The sequence below is a fragment of the Tachysurus vachellii genome, chromosome 13 (genome assembly GCF_030014155.1).
Source record: "Tachysurus vachellii isolate PV-2020 chromosome 13, HZAU_Pvac_v1, whole genome shotgun sequence".
Taxonomy (NCBI): Eukaryota; Metazoa; Chordata; class Actinopteri; order Siluriformes; family Bagridae; genus Tachysurus; species Tachysurus vachellii.
In genome coordinates, this window is record NC_083472.1 from 7,680,254 (window position 1) to 7,698,871 (window position 18,618).

Below are 18,618 nucleotides of genomic sequence, written 5' to 3' on the forward strand. Positions count from 1 at the left end.
AATAATACATGAGCAAATCATCTAACACAAAATGTATACCACACACATACCTGTAATATGCTCTGACCTGCTGGCTGGGGATATCTGTGGAAACCTACACCCTGGCACTAAATGAATAAATTAGTAATGAAATTCAGATTTTTTTTTTTTTTTTTTAAATAATGGACAAACTCTGTTACAATAAAAATCTGTAGTCAACCTAGTGCACCTTAAGAAATGACTTAAGAATGCACTATTAGACTTTATAGCAATGTCTGACTCAGATAGACATTTGTTTGTATTATAAGAAGTCACTATGTATTAATCGATGTTTAAACTTTGAACTAAATGATAATGGGCTCATTAACATATCCGATTTACTAAACTTTTGCCAAGGTCTGATCCTCCATGTTCGCAGCTGATCATAAGAAATGGCAAGGTTCTGTAAGTTACTAGGCATGTTCATGCCAAAGCAGATTTACGTTTATTTCAACCACAAACCTCAATAAATGGTGACAGTGAAATAAAAAACACCCCACAGTGATGTGCGTCAGAAGAGTGGAGTTCTTTTCTACCGCTTATCCGAGAGTGGAGTTCACTAGATCTTAATTTAATGTAGCTCAGCATAGGGTGTCAGTTTTTTCAAGTCCGAGCATGCAATTAAAATAAGATATTTAAACTTAAATGATATATAAAGTTGCAGTAACATCAGTTATACAATCTGAAGCCTAAAAATCTAGGTTCACATTAACAAGTCTCCTTATCCATAAACGTATGTAAACCCAAGAGCTCTTTAGGATATAAACTTTCTTAGGACTAACTAGATATTCATGAACCACAACCAATTTTGGACTTGTTTTTATTTGTTTTTACTTGTTTTTATGCAGCTTGATAATCGATTCCCAATGTCTAAAACACTAATGGTGTATCGTACTTTATAATTTGTCTATTATCACTTGTATCATACCATGTAATGTACTGACATTTCCAATGCTAATGCACAACCAATCAGATTTCTATTCAAAAAATTTAATGAAATACTTGACACATGATTTCAGACCTACCCAAGATAATAGTGATTGTTTAAAATGACTATTAGTAAACCATCTCTGTCTTGCACTAGGTGGTGAAACCACACCATGTGTTTTTCATGTTTATCACTTTGGCTACCCGTGGAAAGAATACGAGGGTACTGACACTCATAAATATACTGACTGCGACTGGCGTCCAGAGCACACAGTATTTTAAAAATGTGAAGCATGTCTATGAAAACAGACACGCGTGCCTAAAACGCATGTAAACATGCACTGTACATTTTCCCTGTTCAAACAGGCCCCTCGTGCCCCTGCCTTTAATGATTTAGCAGCATTTCCCCAGCATGAAACACTAGCATTTAGGACACGGCAGGCTAGAGCAATACTATAAAGTCCCTGACTGCTCACCTTGCATCAAAGCTAGAACAGATGGGGAGGATCACTGCTCAGACTGTGAGCCAATAGATCTGTTCTGGTTTTGACCTCCAGGCTTAATTCTCTTCTTCAAACAAGACACTACCCTTTTTAGCCTAGCAGGGATCACGGGAGCTTTGGTGGGAGAAACAAAGAACGCCCACAAAACCAGCAATGGCAACAGCTCAATTTTACAAGCACAATGATGTTTACATGGTGTCTTCTGCAAACATAAATTCTGTCAAACTGTGTCATTTAAAATGAAAAGCAACCCAGCTAAAACACAGAATCTGTTTTTGGTGCAGTGTCTCACAATGGGCTGGGAGGCTGACAGGACAATGTGACAACACAGGGATGTCTTCCACTGACTTGTGATGACTTCCACAAATCTGTGCCACAATACACTAACGGCGCTTTACCACTAAACAATGACTCAGCAGATTAGCCATGATCCTCCAAATCCATGCTTTACTCAAGTACCCCTGCTGAATTTAGTCATGCTTGTTGCCCAGGTACCAGCTGATGTGGAGCTCAAAATAGTGCAGACCAAATCCCAAGTGTCTTCCTATTTACTTCAATTAATGTCCTACATAAAGAATAACAATATTCTCAACAGGATACCAAGTGCACTCATGCACAGAGTAAAATAACATTGCACTGCACAGTCTCTTGTATTTTAGTTTTTAATGTCTGGTTAGGTTGAAAATCCTCTGCAATTTCGCTAAAAAGTTCAACTGAATATTAATGTATGAGTTTCCTGATTCGAGTGTGTGGAAACATAATAAGTTTCACTTGTACTTCTGTCACTTTTCAGTATTGTGATAGAAGAATCACCGCCAGCTCACATCTTTTTACATTTTTTACATTTGTTATGTTATTACACAAAGGGTAGAAACAGAATGACACAATCATTCCTATAATTTCTCGCATGTCACCTAAAATGGTTATGGTTATTTACGGTTATATCTAACATCAAAAGCAGACAAGACAGCCACATTAAGTCAGGTTCATTAAATGAACTTTTTCGAACAAATAAAATACTAAAATTAATAAAAATAATAATGATAATAATAATAAAACAGTCTATCCACTAAAACCAATTCTTAAAAAGCTAGAAATGAAATGGTCACCCACCTAGAAGAAGGGGTGACACTGGTGTGTTGGGGGGAGAGTGAAGAAGGACCGTCCTCGCTATCCTGCAGAAGCTCCTCACACACGTCTATCTTCTCATCTTCCAGAAGCTCAGTGATCTGAAACATGAAGGGAAACATTTCAGAGCTGGATCCCATCAGCTGTCATTTAACAAACATGTGAGGATCTTTCATGACATCTTGCAAGTCAAGGTCTTTCAGACACAAAATAACAGTCAAAAATTTTTTAACTTCATTTTATCGTGCTGTATTGTGTTTTTGTATTGCAGTACATTCTGTGTGAGGTTCTATGCATATGTAAATAAGGCTAAATGTAGATGCCAATCTAGATATAATATGCAAATCATTTAAAGATGGCAAAGGTTTGTCATTATAAAAGCTTCTTAAAGTAGACTGAATATGATTCAGTACAGGACATGATATACTGCAGAGTTATATAACCTCTAAAACACACTATTGCTGATGAATGCAAGTATTCAAGTTGATGCAAGATGATGACAAACTAATAAAAACTGTCATTATAGTAAAGTGAAAAGCCTTTTATGTACATGTAACCTGAAGCCCTATGGTCTACACAATGCCTGCAGCACTGCTTTGAATCCCAAACGTCCTCTACATCTGCTGCAGTGTTACTGCCACATTGCCATGGTAACCACACCGGCAGTTTCTGATTGGCTGGGTGCGGTTGCTACTCATCATGTATGCAGATATGAGTCATATGCTGTGCGAGCAATGGCTGTGCTCAGGCTCGAGATCTTTACACTTCTCTCTAAGCTTAGAGCCATTATCCCATTAACGCAATAGTAAGAGTGTTAAGCACTTGCAGTGTTTATTCACCATGTGAAGGCTGAGTGACCTAGAGATTCCTCGTCTCACTACTCGATTCAGCCCAAAACAAAAACTGTTGCCCAGGCTGCACTTTGTTTAACAAATTTATGTGCTTCTGCAGGGAACTAATTAGACCATTTATACTTCCCAACACATGTCTAGATGGTTACGACATAAATGTAAATGCATAGGCCATAAATGCAAATACATGTTTACCAGAACTGCCACTGTTTCCTCTTTGACTTTAGTAGTAGGTACAGTCAGAAAAAAGCAAGCCAGTAAAAATAGTCTGGTTTCATCCTCTATACCATAAATGAACATCTCTATTCCCTGTGTCATGTACACCCATGATGAGCTGAGATTTATGCAGTGCAAGGCTGGAAGATGATAAAGCTATTTAATTTGCATTATCAAATGGTAAGTGGGGACAGTATGAGTACTGCTACTCTCAAGGCTACCACTGGTTTTGATGCTTTTGTATTTTATTCAGCAGGTCACCACTTCCTTAGACTCTACTGACGTCCCACAAGGCTCAATGCTTAGCCCGCTTGTATTTTTCACTAAGTTCATATCATACTGATGACACACAACTCATTCTCTCTTTCATCCCTGAAATGGGGCTAAAATAGAATGATTTTCCCAGGAAAAAAAACTTTATCATAGAAAAGATAGAAAGCATAGAAAAGCACTACTCTAATAGCTAACAATACAGATTTTCCAAATACTAAATTCTGACATGTGACAACCATCAAAGGCTATTAAGAATCATAAATGAAACACCTTTAAACCTTTCTGGTTTATTAAACTGATCAGATTAATATCACAGAGCGACAGAGACAAAACCTGTAAACAAATAAAGCAGTAAACAAATACCTTTAACACACATCTAATCACAGTAGATACAGTAAATTTGGCCGTCACATTTTTTTGTTGATTATAATAATTCCAAATGAGTATGTTTTATTCTCATGGCCTACACAGATTTCAAAAGGTCAAGATTCATGTTTTGTGTCTCGCTGCTTGCCAACAGTACGCACACTAATCTCTGATATCTAAATGGATGTAGAAGATGATGATGATACATTAGTGTTTTTGATTATTTTGGTCAAATATGCATTAAATTATTCTATGATTGTTCAAAAACATTTAGCTAAAAACAACAACAACAAGCAATCACTGGCAGTTGCCACATTAAATCATATCCCTAAACAACAGTATTCTATTCAAATTCCATTTATACAGAAGAGACCAGTTGGGTTACATGTGATACCTGTGTCACGTGTGTGAACAGCTCTAAACCTAAGACAATTGTCCAAATTCAGGATATGTCCTTCCGTGTAATTGGGTGTGGTTTCATGCAAGCAGCTGAAGTACGAACAGAACAGACCTTTGTTGTGTCCCTAGAGGCTTGGTTAATAGGCAGAACTTTCTAATTACGCGACATATGCAATAAAACGTGCAGAGAACAGAGTGGTTGTCTAATTAGCAGTTGCAATGATTAATGAACGGCTATTAAGTGTAGACGATCACAGACACGCATGAAGTCTGTACTCTCATTCTCTGTAGAATAGATGAGCACACACACTGCTGTCTGTGCACATAGGTGGAACGTTTCAGCTGCACTGACAAATGAGCTCTCTCTATGTTGGCACAGTTTGTTTACCCACACAAGACAAGTGGGAAGCTTTAAGAATGTGAAGACCAAAAACACCTGGCCTTTGGCAATTCTTTCAGCTTGGAAGAGATATTGTGTAGAACGATGTGTAGAAATGGAGGTCTTATGGATGGTTATCCTTAGAAACACCCAATACATCCGTCCCAGTCCAGACATGAAATTAGTGCCTCAAAGAGGACAAGGCACAACAGATATTCCACCGTAATTATAAGACAAGCCTTTGGAACTTGAAAGTCTTTTTTTCCAGCATGATGTCTGAAGCTTTTAATAAAGAAAATGATTAAAAACCTCCAAATACATTCTTGGCAACATCCAAAACAGCCATAATAATAATCACCTGCTGGGTTTTATTTACACAACTAACTAAACTCAGATCCACCCTGAACCACCCTCTATACTAGAGCCCTAAAATAGGCTTGCACTAAAGATATATTAATTCAATTAACTAGCCAAATGAAAACTGTGGCAGAACTGATGGGACTGTTTTTTTCATATTCCACCCCTTCTCCAGACCACATGACATAGGAGATCATAACCTACTGTTGCTTCTACTCTTTCAATTAATTAATTAATGCCAGCAATAATACCATGGACTTGAATTGTTATCTCAATTGATCTCAATCTCAGGATGGGTAAAATCAAATGAACTGTAATTGTAAAAGGAAAATTCTTAAAAATGTGATAAATTAGCAATGAGAAGTGGGGAAAATGGTACTAATGAAGATGGATTGCACTAAATGGGAAAAGAAAGATGCTAGTGATTCAGATCTATATTTATTTTCATCTGAAACCTGATGCAGCTCTGGCAAGCTGGAAGGCTCAACCAATGTTTTGGTTACAAATGTCTTCCCTTTGCTTCCCCAGCCTGTGCAATCTCATATATCTCGCACTCAATAGGAGAAATCTCAGCTCATTTGTATTTGGACTCCTCACAAGTAGAAGAGTGTTTGTAGTGTTTGCATGGGTATAGCCTAGTTCAATTAACTCAAATTAGGGTTCTTTATGAAAACAAGACCTGTATGTTTCAGTTTCAATGTCCAAAAGATAATTGCCAGACTATAACAAATACCATTTCACATGGGAATGAATGTGTGGACTGCAGGATTTACGCATGAGATGGACACAAGTTAGGTTTCCTTATGTAAGGAAGCAAGAAGCAAAGTGGGCTCCATATAACTAACAAACTTTGAAACCACTGAAAGAAACATAAAGCATAACTGCTTTTCTGTCACAGTGGTGGAACACAGCTCTTGTAAAAGTCTGCAGTGAAATAAGCACATCAATCTAATATATCCTTAAGCCAGATCTGGACAAGATTATTGTCTCTGGATGAAGTGTTTAATACCACTTTCATGTCTCCTCTGTGATAAATCTTGTTCGTCTGGACAGCAATAAAATTAGAGAGGGACAAGCAAGTTTCTCTGTGGTTATTAGCTCAGCCTAAAAATGACTACAACCTACAGCCTAAAACTGCATAATATTTAATTGCATTAGTGATTTAAATATAAAGAACATTTTTTGTATCGTTCCCAGTTTTATTTTTGTGTATTTACAATGTCTCAAACGGTTTTGACAGTTATGCAGATGTTCAATGTTTGGGTGGCTACAAAACAAAATAACAAAACATTATAAAGGCAATTCCATGATTTCATCTAATTATATTATATCCTGATAACTCTCAGTGTGAATAAAAGATAAAGTTGAACTGCCATAGATAAGATAAGAATGTAAAAATACATGTTTGTTGACATGATGACAGAGTGGCCAGGTATGGGTACCTGTTCGCTAATGGAGCTGTAGTCATTAGAAGTGGAAAGATCATCCTCAGTGTCGAAGAATTCCTCCCAGTTCTCAAGCAGCTCGGCCAGAATGCGGCTCACTGACTCTTGCTCCCTCAGCTCCTCCACTTCTGTATCTAAGCTGCAGACCACAGAAAAGTGTTGAAGCATTCAGAACTCGGTGAACACAAAAATTAGACAACAATTCAACACTGAATGACACCTAAAGGTAAGCATTTATTTTGGATGTAAAATCAGTCACGTCTAGCACGAACATGTAGTGTCTTACTGAAAGATGTCGGGACCAAAGACAGCAGCGAGGGTGCTGATGCTCCAGCTGTCCTCCTGAAGAGAAGCCACGTTGGAGAGGAAGCGGCATAAAAAGCGCAGCAAGCTGTAGTTGACCTGGGGAAGCTGCTGCAAGACGTATTTCATGTTTCTCGCCAACTCGTCCTCACCGCTGTATTCTAAAATTGGCCAAAACACAGTCAGCAATGTGTGTGAGATAAACAAGGCTGCAATGAGCATATGAAGGAAAGGGTGTTACTGTTGCATGCAAGATTGACACGCAGATAGATACAGTAGCAAATACACAAAGATGCATAGATAGAGAAAATGCTCAAATACTGTATTTTTCTTAGCTGACTTTTCACATTTGTAATGAATACCACGTGATTGTGTAGATGGGTGGTGGTGCTAGGCATGTTTACACTTGACAAAATATCTTTATATTGTTTTTCTTCTCCCTTTATGGTAGTTTGTGTTTGTATTTATAGTCATAAAATGAAGTCAATCCAGCATACAATGAAAACGCTCTTCATATGGCTTTTCTTTGTAATCTCTTATACATATTCATTATTTTAGGAATATTTTATATATTTGAAAAGATTTTTTGTTGAAATCTGACAAAAGACAACTCTTTTTTAAGTACTTACTTCACTGGGGGGAAAAAAAAACAACTCAGCATACAGACAAACCCAGACTCAGTGTTTCAAAGTAATCATTGTCCATTCATTAACTTTAGTTTCAGTTTTTTAATTTATAAACTCAGCCATGTGTGAAAAAAATGATCCCCTCAATTTCACACAGTAATTTCTGTTATCAATAGTCACAACAGCATCCACTCACTCATGAAAATTTGCCTCCCAACAAGTTTCAAATGCTTGTAACAAAACTGAACTGTTCTGAATTATCCACAAACAGAACAAAGTTAACAGAAGTGAAATATGCAAAGTGTGTTCACTGAACATTCCAACACACCATCCACATCAACAGGCATCACGCAATGCTCAGTTGTGTGAATTCCACTGGAAACATTCGGTGCTTATAGGAAACGAGGCAGCAGCACAAAGCAAATAACGCGGCCGTGCCAATAGGTACAATTATGGGTGTTTATGTAATATGAGACTGTCACAAAGGAACGTTGAACATGTATCCACGAGAACACAAGAATAAATGTAATGGTCAAGGTTAGAAGTCCATATTGGAAAAATGTTAATGAGAAACATGTAGTCACCTTGATAAAGTTGGAGCATGTGTGTTTGTAGGTCTGCAGGGATGATAGGCTCTGGGAGCTCCTGCAGGAAGAGGCGCAGCAGGCTGACGGCTGAGGCCAGATCTGCCTCCTTCTCCAAATTCACCTCCTCGCCGCTGTCATAGCGCTGCCGCAGCCATTCTACACGCTCGGCATTTCCGTTCACCAGGAACAGACCTTCAAGGCCCAGCCCCCCTGTGAACACACACAAGTACATGTACACGTGTACACACATACACAATGATATTTTGCAGGACCAAGTGCCTGTTTACCGCTTCATACAGTACAATGAGGACATGCTTGGAATTTTTAAACAGATACAATCTAGGGCAAGAAGAGTCACACCTATTCACATGGCAGATCATGACGATCTATGAACTCAGATACTTGCATGAGCATGCATTCCAAAAACGGGGAGAAAAAAAATCTCATTAACTAAAAGTCGTTCTCTACACTGATGGAATTATTGCTAAGTGATAATTGACAATTAATTAAACATTAATAAATAATGATTAAACAACATCACTTATCAGCAGACAAGATTATATCATGCCACTTGCAACCAACCAACTTCATATAATCTGTCACAATTTAATGGGTTCTAGGTAAAGGGCAAAAAAAATCTGTGGTCAAGTGTAGGCGGTGCTCACATACAGGGTTCATATCCCACATCTTCACCCATAAAATATCTTGTGGTTCATGACACACCTGAATTTAGCACTAAATACCTAGTAGCTCTAGCATATGTTAAAAACAAAATTTATTCTACCTCTTGTCCTTGTTACAAAAATCAAATCAGCCCCTATTTTCGGAATTAGCCGTTGGTATACGCACTTGGGAGATAAAAGTCTACCATGTTTTGAATGCAAGTGTTGAATCAATTAACAATTGCAGCTTCAGAAATTTTCATGGAAAATAACAAAAGCTGATTTTAATGCTGAGTCCCTGGGGGTCTGGTTTGTACTTGTTTATACATCACTAGAACTATAATTTGCATGCAGAAAACATTCTGCCTGGGCAGAAGCTGCTTTTAAATACTAGATGCCACGGGAAGAGAACTACTTACTTGACGGGTGCTCTCGCTAACTTCCTCAAAGACATTTAACAGCCTGTTGTAGTTAATTATGCTTTCAATTGCATCATGTTCTAATGAACCGAAGGAGATGCCACAGGGATGAAATGACACGAGTGAGTTACTAAATGAAAATAATTTCACAGTGGACATCCCAAGCCATCTCAACCACGTTTTCAAAGACGAAAATCAATAACAGGGACTCTACCTTTTTTTTTGTTCTTCAGGGTCTCTCAAATATCTCCATACACAAATTAAATTAACACTTTTTAAAAAAAATGTCTTCCAGAATTGGGATGCTGGAGATTTTCATTGAGCCTGGGTTTATCTTCAATATTCTTGTAAATCGTCCACTTCAAACAATACAAATTACGCCATTAAAAAAAAAAAGATGCCAGCCGCCACTCACCATGCTCCTCAATGTACTCCACGATGGTTCTCACCAAAAGTGGGACTTCGTGGCCTGGTTGGCCGCTCTGCTGCACCTCCTCCAGAGGGATACCAAACACCCTGGCTGTGCTGAGGGACTCGCTCAGGTTACGAGAGAGGCTCTTCCTCATCGCTTCCACAGCCGCACTGCTTCAGTTGCTCTGTATGGCCAGCAAAACCCATCAAATCATGGAAATGCAATCATTACAAATACAACTACAAAAACAAAGCAGCTTTATGCAGAATAGGGTCACTCCCAACCCAGGAGCCATTCTTGTTTTGCTCAGACATTGGGATGAGGAGCCGGGTGACAAAGTTATGTAAAACGATCCAACAGTCTACAAACATGTTACACAGCCCATACTGATGGTAGCAGGTGGTTGTGCAGCAAGATTATTCAACACATCATATCCTTATCAATAAATATAATATATAATCACAAAATACAAAGAACACTTATCAGAATACGTCTTGTGTACCATTTCAATGTGCATTCACTTATAATAATAATAAAAACAACAAATACATGCAGTGAATCGTTAAATAGAAAAAGAATATTCCTCACCGTGTTTTTAATTTAGTAATCCAGATTATTACTGTATCTCCTGCACTACTCACTAGCAGTAAAATGAAAGACCATCTATGGCTGCTTCAGGTTATGGCAAAAGATGAGCCTGTAGTTCCTCATTGACGGACCGCAAATCCTGTACAGGACGTCAGTAGTTAGACTGAAGAGAGGGGACAACAAACAGGCAAAATGAGTAGAACGAATTACTTAGTAACCGGGTCATATTTAAAAGTCACTAACATCGAGTAAAGGTCATACCCTCTGTTAACCTAGACTAAAAGGCATTCCTGCCAGATTTCATCTACATCAAAATGCATTCGTTTCAAAGTGGCAATGCATGACATTTTATTGAAGAACAAAAAAAAGGTTTTAAATAGATATCTGAAAGGTTTTTAAAATGCAATGTAGCATAGTATTTTCTAATAAAAATTATTTTTAATATAAATATTTTGTTCCACTGCTTGTACAGATCTTTTATTTTAGACATCAATTCATCAAAGATCAAACTCATCTTTGTGTTTCAGAAGGGCACTGAATCCAAACCCAACATTCAAATAAGAAAAGAAGTAAGCTGGAATCAGTCATCAGATTATTGGCTGAATTACGTCAATTTAAACGAACACACGGCTCTTTTGAGATGTTTTCGAAGCTGCCAACTTTAGATGCCTGTCAACTGAATACTTACAATCCATTGTGAATGTCGTCAAACAAAATTTTCTAGATTTCTCTAGTCATTATAATATGTTAGCTAACTGGTATCACCTGCATAAAATGGGGGAAAACAAATAAAAAACAAATAAAAAAAAAACAGAGTGCAAAGCTGGGAGATGACTCTTCGGTACAAACATCTTGGCCTCTGTGCAACAAAGAGGAGCTCTGCTATTAATCCCACACATCGAAAGCAATGACCTTTTAGCTCACAAAGTCTGCCATTGTTGGAGAAGTTCATGAAGCAGGCAGACTGCCAGTAAAGTCAGGTGTGATCCCGTCCCCACTGCCCTGTTTTGTGTCTCATTGTTAACCATTTCCATTGTTCTAAACCCAATGTTTCAGACAGGATTGTTCTGTAACTGTTCCCATTCAAGCATTAGTGCTGAACCAGAGACAAGCATAGATAATCTAAATCTACATACGTGTATGTGCTGGTTACGGAGGCTAGATCTTGCACGTGTGTAATTAATTAGTAATGACAGATCTATTTGAGAGATAGCTGAACGACGGCCATGTGTCATTCAGAATGACAAGGGAGCAGGTCATAGAGAGAGCAGCGCTATGGATACAGCAAAACAACAAATCTTTTGTGATAACACCGATCTCAGTGCCTCTACAGGATGGAAAAGAGAGCTTTCTTTGTGGCAAAGGGAAATTTCTTCTCCGATGAACTAACCCCAAAACACTTCAACTACTTTGCAAGGAGGCAACACAGAATTAAGTACTAATTATTAGCATGCAGGCGAAGAGAAGCGGTCAAAATGCTCAGTGTTCAAAAGGGGAAAAGGCAGAGCAGACAGACAGGATAACAGTACACTAGGCATGTTCTCTGGACATGTCGATTCTCAGTAGCATACAGTGGACACAACTTCTTAGAAACAGCTCAATCAAAATTCCCCAATTACAAAAAGAATAATACCTAGGGTATTTTTTTTTAACTCCAATGGATGTAAAGGGATTTTTCATGTGTACATACTGATATTTATACCAACTAGGAACTAAGAGCAAAAAAAAAAAAAAACATTTCTAAAAAAGGTTTCTAGGCTAGAATCAGATATTTACAATGTGATGAATTTGGCTTTTGTGCTGCTTTATTCTGATCTGTTCAATGGCCTGTGCATCCGTGTTATGCCATCAGATAACAAACCACACACTCCGCAAAACACAACAGGAAGTATGCTCATATTTCAGTTTCCTTACTGAAAAAACAAATAAACAAAAATGAAAAGACTGAATTTCAAATTATGCTGAACACCCTTTGGCAATAAAAACACATTTTATTGCATTAACACTAACAGACCAGGAATTCACTCACTGTTTGAATAGCAGTATGCCAGATAACTGCTAACACTTATCTAGTGCACATGCACACACGCACATGCGCACACACAAACACACACCCATATGGTACTCCAACTGTTTCCACAGCTCACTATGGGATGAGTCTGAAAAGAAGCTGTCACTTGGCACAGAAGCCTTCATCTGGGCCAAGTAAGAAAAAGAAATCTCCTTGAGGACAGCTGGCTTTAGCTGTAATCTGGGTGACACACATTCAGCATGTTTTAAAGGGCAGGCCACATTTGTCCAGCATTACACAGAACAGCAACTGTACAGCAAAAAGTTATTCTAGCATCTGCTATTCTGTTTTGGGAAGTGAGATGGTTTCATGCTGGTGTGAATATATGGGTTTGTCTCGTCTTTCAGACATTCTGTCCTTGCCTCATCAGGGGATATTGGTTTTGTTTGGCAACAGAGTTAGATGTTAGACATCACAATTGATGTTCAGTGTGTGTGTGGGCATAAAAGAAAATACACAAAATGTTGCAATGGTGTTTATCTATCACTTAATACACTTGACTAATGTGTCAAAAAAGCTTGCAGGAGAAAATAAGTCAAACATGGAAAAATGATTGACACATGATTAAGTGTCACATGTAACTTACTCTACTTATTGTCAAGTGATATGTGAATGGGAGGGGAGATAAGTCCAAAAATATCATGGTACAATACTTAAAGGCATTTTCCATTAAAATAGTGGTGCATTAAAAAGGTGTTTAATTTTATGTAATACATAAAAAAAGGAACAAAAATATATTAATTTAATCAGGTATGTGTCACAGAGAGCAGAGTTGATCAGTTTGGCCATTGCATAAATGAGCTGCTGATATGTGCAATATATCAAAAAAGCATATTGCAATAAGGTGATACATGTCACAGGATAACAGAAAAAATATCACTTATTGATAAGATATTTCCTTTATCGCCAATGTGTAAAAAATGTTTCACTTTTACACCACTAAAGTCGTAGCTAAGCGCTACAAGTGAAGTGCTATAATAACAAAAACAAGCATTGAGAATGTGACACACAGTGAAAATCCCTAAATAACAGAACAGGCTTCAGCCAACTAAAAATGAGGAACAGGCAACTAAAATGGGACATACATTCTGCTGTTTGAAGGTTGTTTGGTGGCTTCCCAGTTTGACGGCGTTATGTTTCTCTTTGTTTTCATCTGTTCAGTGTCACTTCTGAGTAAAAGGAGAAAAGGAAAAACGAAACCTAAACTCTCACATGAAATGTTACAACTAAATTCAGAGAATATAGGCAGTCATGAATATAATGCAGTTATTTTGTATAGGTTGTTCTTTTATCTGTCTACAACTACTGTGTAATTATTTCATGGCTGTGTATGTTGACAAAGGGTGTACGCATAACAACCGATAAAAACTAAGTTGATTAGACAAGTACGAGGCAAATTCAACGAGCCATTTAGCTAATGGATTTGTACTAACAATATTTTATTTACATTGGGATATGATGATGGGGTTCTTGGCAAAACTGACCCACTTCACAGATACTAACTAAGACAGCTCATAAATATAAATATAATAAATTAAATATAAAACAAGCATCAAGACTAATTTTTGTTTTTAACGTGGCACTTTTATTTTATTGCCAATTTGTTATAAAACAGTAAAGTCATGACGCTTTTGTAATATTTATCACCTAGATAAATAGATAAATCCACAGTACAGAATGTAATGCTTTGAAAAAGGCAAATACTGATTAGATTTTTACATTTAAGCTACAACAAATGTAGGGGACAAACATTTTATCTCTGCAATTGTTAGCCTTGGCAGAAACTCAAATATGACCATTTATACCTCTATAAACAGGTAGAATATTGTTACATAATTGTGGTTTAAGCTTTTTAATCTGGCAGCTGTAAAAACACAGATAAGAGGTCTGCCATTCTGTGGTTGGAAATAAAACAAATTATAAAAAATTATTGCATTTACATAAAACAACTCATAAAATATGTTCTATAAATAGTCCCATTGGATCTAAAGTGTTCTTAAGGTCAAAGGAATGTAAATAAAATGTTCTGCTCCAAAAAAAATAATAACTGCGTAACCGAAAATGTGTCTAATATTCCAATAACTGGTTTGTATTTATACATAAATATCTATTTTTATGTCATTTTAAAAAAGGCCTCTGGGTGCAAAAAAGCACCAATTTAAGGTTCAGGGTTCAGGAATTTTAAGCGTTTAGCCTCGACTAGATACAGTGTGTGATGAACACACACACACACACACACACACCAAAACGAAACTTTACACCAAGGTTAATGAGAACAGAAAACGATGAAGCAGAACATAACATATACATCACGGCCAATTTTAATAGTCATTTAATATCGAATGTATCGAAAGCGGCACTGAAATCCAACCAAAGGCTCATTAATAGCTCATGTTCGATAGTAACTTAGCAAACTCACTGAATTTGACAAGTCAGGATGATTTAGCAGATAAGTCGTTTAGCACAAACAAACGACTTGTTTTAAATAAAAAGTCCCACATAAAGCACAAAACCGGCACGACAGTGTAATATCTAGCTAGCTAGCTAAAGGTAGCTGCAAGGAAACCGAAGAAAAACTTAATAACGCAGGTTATTTTTAAACGAACCGCATTCACACATACATACATACATAAACACATACATACATTATATATATATATATATATATATATATATATATATATATATATATATATATATATATATATATATATACACACACACACACACACACACACACACTACACATATACATACATACATACATACACACACATATACATACACACACATACATATAAAGTGTAATATCTAGCTAGCTAGCTAAAGTTAGCTGCAAAGAAACTGAGGTAAAACTTAATGATGCAGGTTATTTTTAAACGAACCGCATTCGTGTTCGCTTCCATTCAGACTACCTACATCTAGCTGGTGAGATAAAACCGAGAACGACGAAGAACGTAAGTAATAAATAATAATAATAAAAACGACGAATAATGACGTGTAACTAGCTTTGAATGTGATGAGCGTTGGAATGTCAGTCCATTCCCGGTGCAGACGGTCAAACAAAGAGTAAAAATTAAATTGAATTAATTAATAAACTACAAGACCGTTTTAGAGGAACTAAACGAGCGAGAGAAAAAAACAATTAGGACGTATTAAAGTAGAGAGATTGGAGCAATGTAATATAGGGAAGCTGTATTACACTTGTAGTGGTCATTCGGGTCGCAAGCTAGCAAGCTAAGACAGTGATGCTAAGCTAGCGATAGCTCGAAGCTAGTCAGTCAAAACGGTACCAGGAAAGCCGAGCACTTACCAGGTCAAATCCGACGACAATCGAGAGCAACAAATCGCTTTTTTTTTTGCAATTTGTCGTCCCACAGGGTTCGTTTATACAACGCAGAACAACAGAAAACTAACTAAGATATCCAAATGGCATGCTCAGCTCTTTTAACTCATTCCTTGTCCGCTTAAAATGGAGTAAATAGCTTTAGAATCGTCGCGAAACCGTTTACAGTACTGCCCAAAGCCTACACACCCACAACGGACAGATAACATGCCAAAATCCTGGCCCCGCCTCTCGGTCTGCGCATGCGCACTCTGCGTTACATCCTTCAGCGTCCACTGCATGATAACTACACAGACACGGGCGGAAAGGTTTCTAGAAATTTCGGTTTCTAGATTTTCCGTTTTTTAGTGAGGCAAGAACGGGGTTTTCCAGTCATGTTTCTTTTATCTCTCCTGGCTTGTGGTTTTACCAACAACACCTGGAGGCATAATTTTATAATGTAAAGGCAACATGACTCTAGAGCAGCTCCACTTTTTCTTCTTTACTGTATTACCTGGGAGTAAATAGAAATGTTCAGCGACCACATAACAGCTCTGTTTTTCTAATGAACACATTTTTTGTAATGTGTAGCTGTTAATTCATTTTATCTTTATACTGTCTTAGATGTCTGTTCAGAATCAGAAGCAGATTTATTCACACAAGGAATTTGTTGTGGTCTTTAAGGTGCTCTTTGTACATACACACATACAGTATACACATACATATACACACACATACATAAACACACACATATACACACATATACATACACATATATATACATATATAGATACATACATACATACGCATACATATACACATACACACACATACATACATATGCATACACATACACACACATATATATAATATATATATATATATATATATATATATATATACACACACATACATAAACACACACATATACACACATATATACATACATATATATACATACATATATAGATACATACATACACACATATACACACCCACACATACAGTCGTATGCAAAAGTTTAGGAACCCCTGACAAGTTCCATGATTTTCATTTATAAATATTTGTGTGTTTGGATCAGCAATTTCATTTGGATCTATCAAATAACTGAAGTACACAGTAATATTTCAGTAGTGAAATGAGGTTTATTGGATTAACAGAAAATGTACAATATGCATCAAAATGAAATTAGGCAGGTGCATAAATTTGGGCACCCTTTCCATTTTATTGATTTGAATACCTGTAACTACTTAGCACTGATTAATTGGAACACACAATTGCTTTGGTGAGCTCATTAAGCCTTGAACTTCATAGTCAGGTGCATCCAATCATGAGAAAAGGTATTTAAGGTGGCCAATTGTAAGTTGTTGTTTTCTTTGTCTCTCCTCTGAAGAGTGGCAACCTGGAGGCCTCAAAGCAACTCTCAAATGACCTGAAAACAAAGGTTGTTCAACATTATGGTTTAGGGGAAGGCTAAAAAAAGTTATTGCAGAGCTAGAAGCTGTCAGTGTCCGCTGTGAGGAACATAGTGAGGATATGGAAGACCACAGGCACAGTTTTTGTTCAGGCCAGAAGTGGCAGGCCATGTAAAATATTGGAGGGGCGAAGGATGGTGAGAACGGTCAAAAACAGCCCACAGACCACCTCCAAAGACCTACATCACTTGCTGCCGATTGTGTCACTGTGCATCGTTCAACAATTCCACAGAGTCGCTTGAGGTCTGCAAACGCACATTTGGACAAGCCAGCTTCATTTTGGAATAAGGTGCTGTGGAGTGATTAAGCAAAGATTGAGTTATTTGGTCATAAGAAGGGGTGTTCTGCATAATCCAGACAATCATTACAAGCTATAGGAAGTGTCTAGAGGCTGTTATTTCTGCTAAAGGAGGCTCTACTAAATATTGATGTGATTTATCTGTTGGGGTGCCCAAATTTATGCACCTGTCTAATTTAGTTTTAATGCAAATTGCACATTTTCTGTTAATCCAATAAACCTCATTTCACTACTGAAATATTACTGTGTACTTCAGTTATTTGATAGCTCAAAATGAAGTTGCTGATTCAAACACACAAATATTTATAAATGAAAATCATGGAACGTGTCAGAGGTTCCTAAACTTTTGCATATGACTGTATATACATACACACATGTATACATACACATGTGTATATGTATACTATCTCTACGTTTATTAACTTAACACTGTGTTGGCTGTCTAACATTTCAAATACTTTTTATAACACTCTTAAAGCTATGAAATGATATATTTTCAGTTTTATTTATTGCAGTCTTTTTATCAGTGCATGCGAGCTACTATCACAAAAGAGAATTCCACAAGTTTTTATGAAGAGTGAAGAGTTTCACAAAAATATTTACCAAGTTATAACTACAAACACATTCTTCTACTATAGCATGCTGTATCAGAGGTTAACCTGAGCATTGCAGGACTTACTGTAGCACACAGGTCCATTCATCAGCTTATTAGCTTCACAGGCTGTATTTACATTACATTACAATTTGTATCAGATGAAGGATATTACAAATTTCTGTAAGGTTGTGGCATCTAGGATGAGAGTTTGACACCCCTGATGTTAAAATGTATACATTTATTGTCTTGATTCTTATGATCACCATACAGGACCAGTCATTAGTAATAATCTATATGAGATATATTATTAGTAATAATCTAATGCATGTAACCTTGTGTAACCAGCATGACCTTGGCCTAGACTGAACAAAAGCACCACCCTGTGTTGAATAGTG

General features: G+C 37.1%; 1 protein-coding gene across 5 annotated transcripts in view; it reads right to left on the minus strand.

Moving 5' to 3' along the window:
- Window positions 1–16,072, minus strand: part of fam13b (family with sequence similarity 13 member B) — a 32,851-nt gene extending 16,779 nt beyond the window's left edge. For 2 of the 5 annotated variants that reach the window (XM_060885132.1, XM_060885130.1), the window contains exons 1-7: window positions 15,844–16,072; window positions 10,460–10,622; window positions 9,875–10,055; window positions 8,376–8,588; window positions 7,149–7,326; window positions 6,860–7,001; window positions 2,562–2,677 (exon numbers count right to left, since the gene is read on the minus strand). In XM_060885132.1, coding sequence (XP_060741115.1) covers window positions 2,562–2,677; window positions 6,860–7,001; window positions 7,149–7,326; window positions 8,376–8,588; window positions 9,875–10,025 — 800 coding nt within the window. In that variant the 5' untranslated portion in view covers window positions 10,026–10,055; window positions 10,460–10,622; window positions 15,844–16,072. Of the gene's footprint in view, window positions 1–2,561; window positions 2,678–6,859; window positions 7,002–7,148; window positions 7,327–8,375; window positions 8,589–9,874; window positions 10,056–10,459; window positions 10,623–13,615; window positions 13,700–15,843 lie in introns of all 5 variants that reach the window. The other 3 variants (XM_060885133.1, XM_060885134.1, XM_060885131.1) reach the window with 2 other exon arrangements.
- Window positions 16,073–18,618: the final 2,546 nt, after the last annotated feature.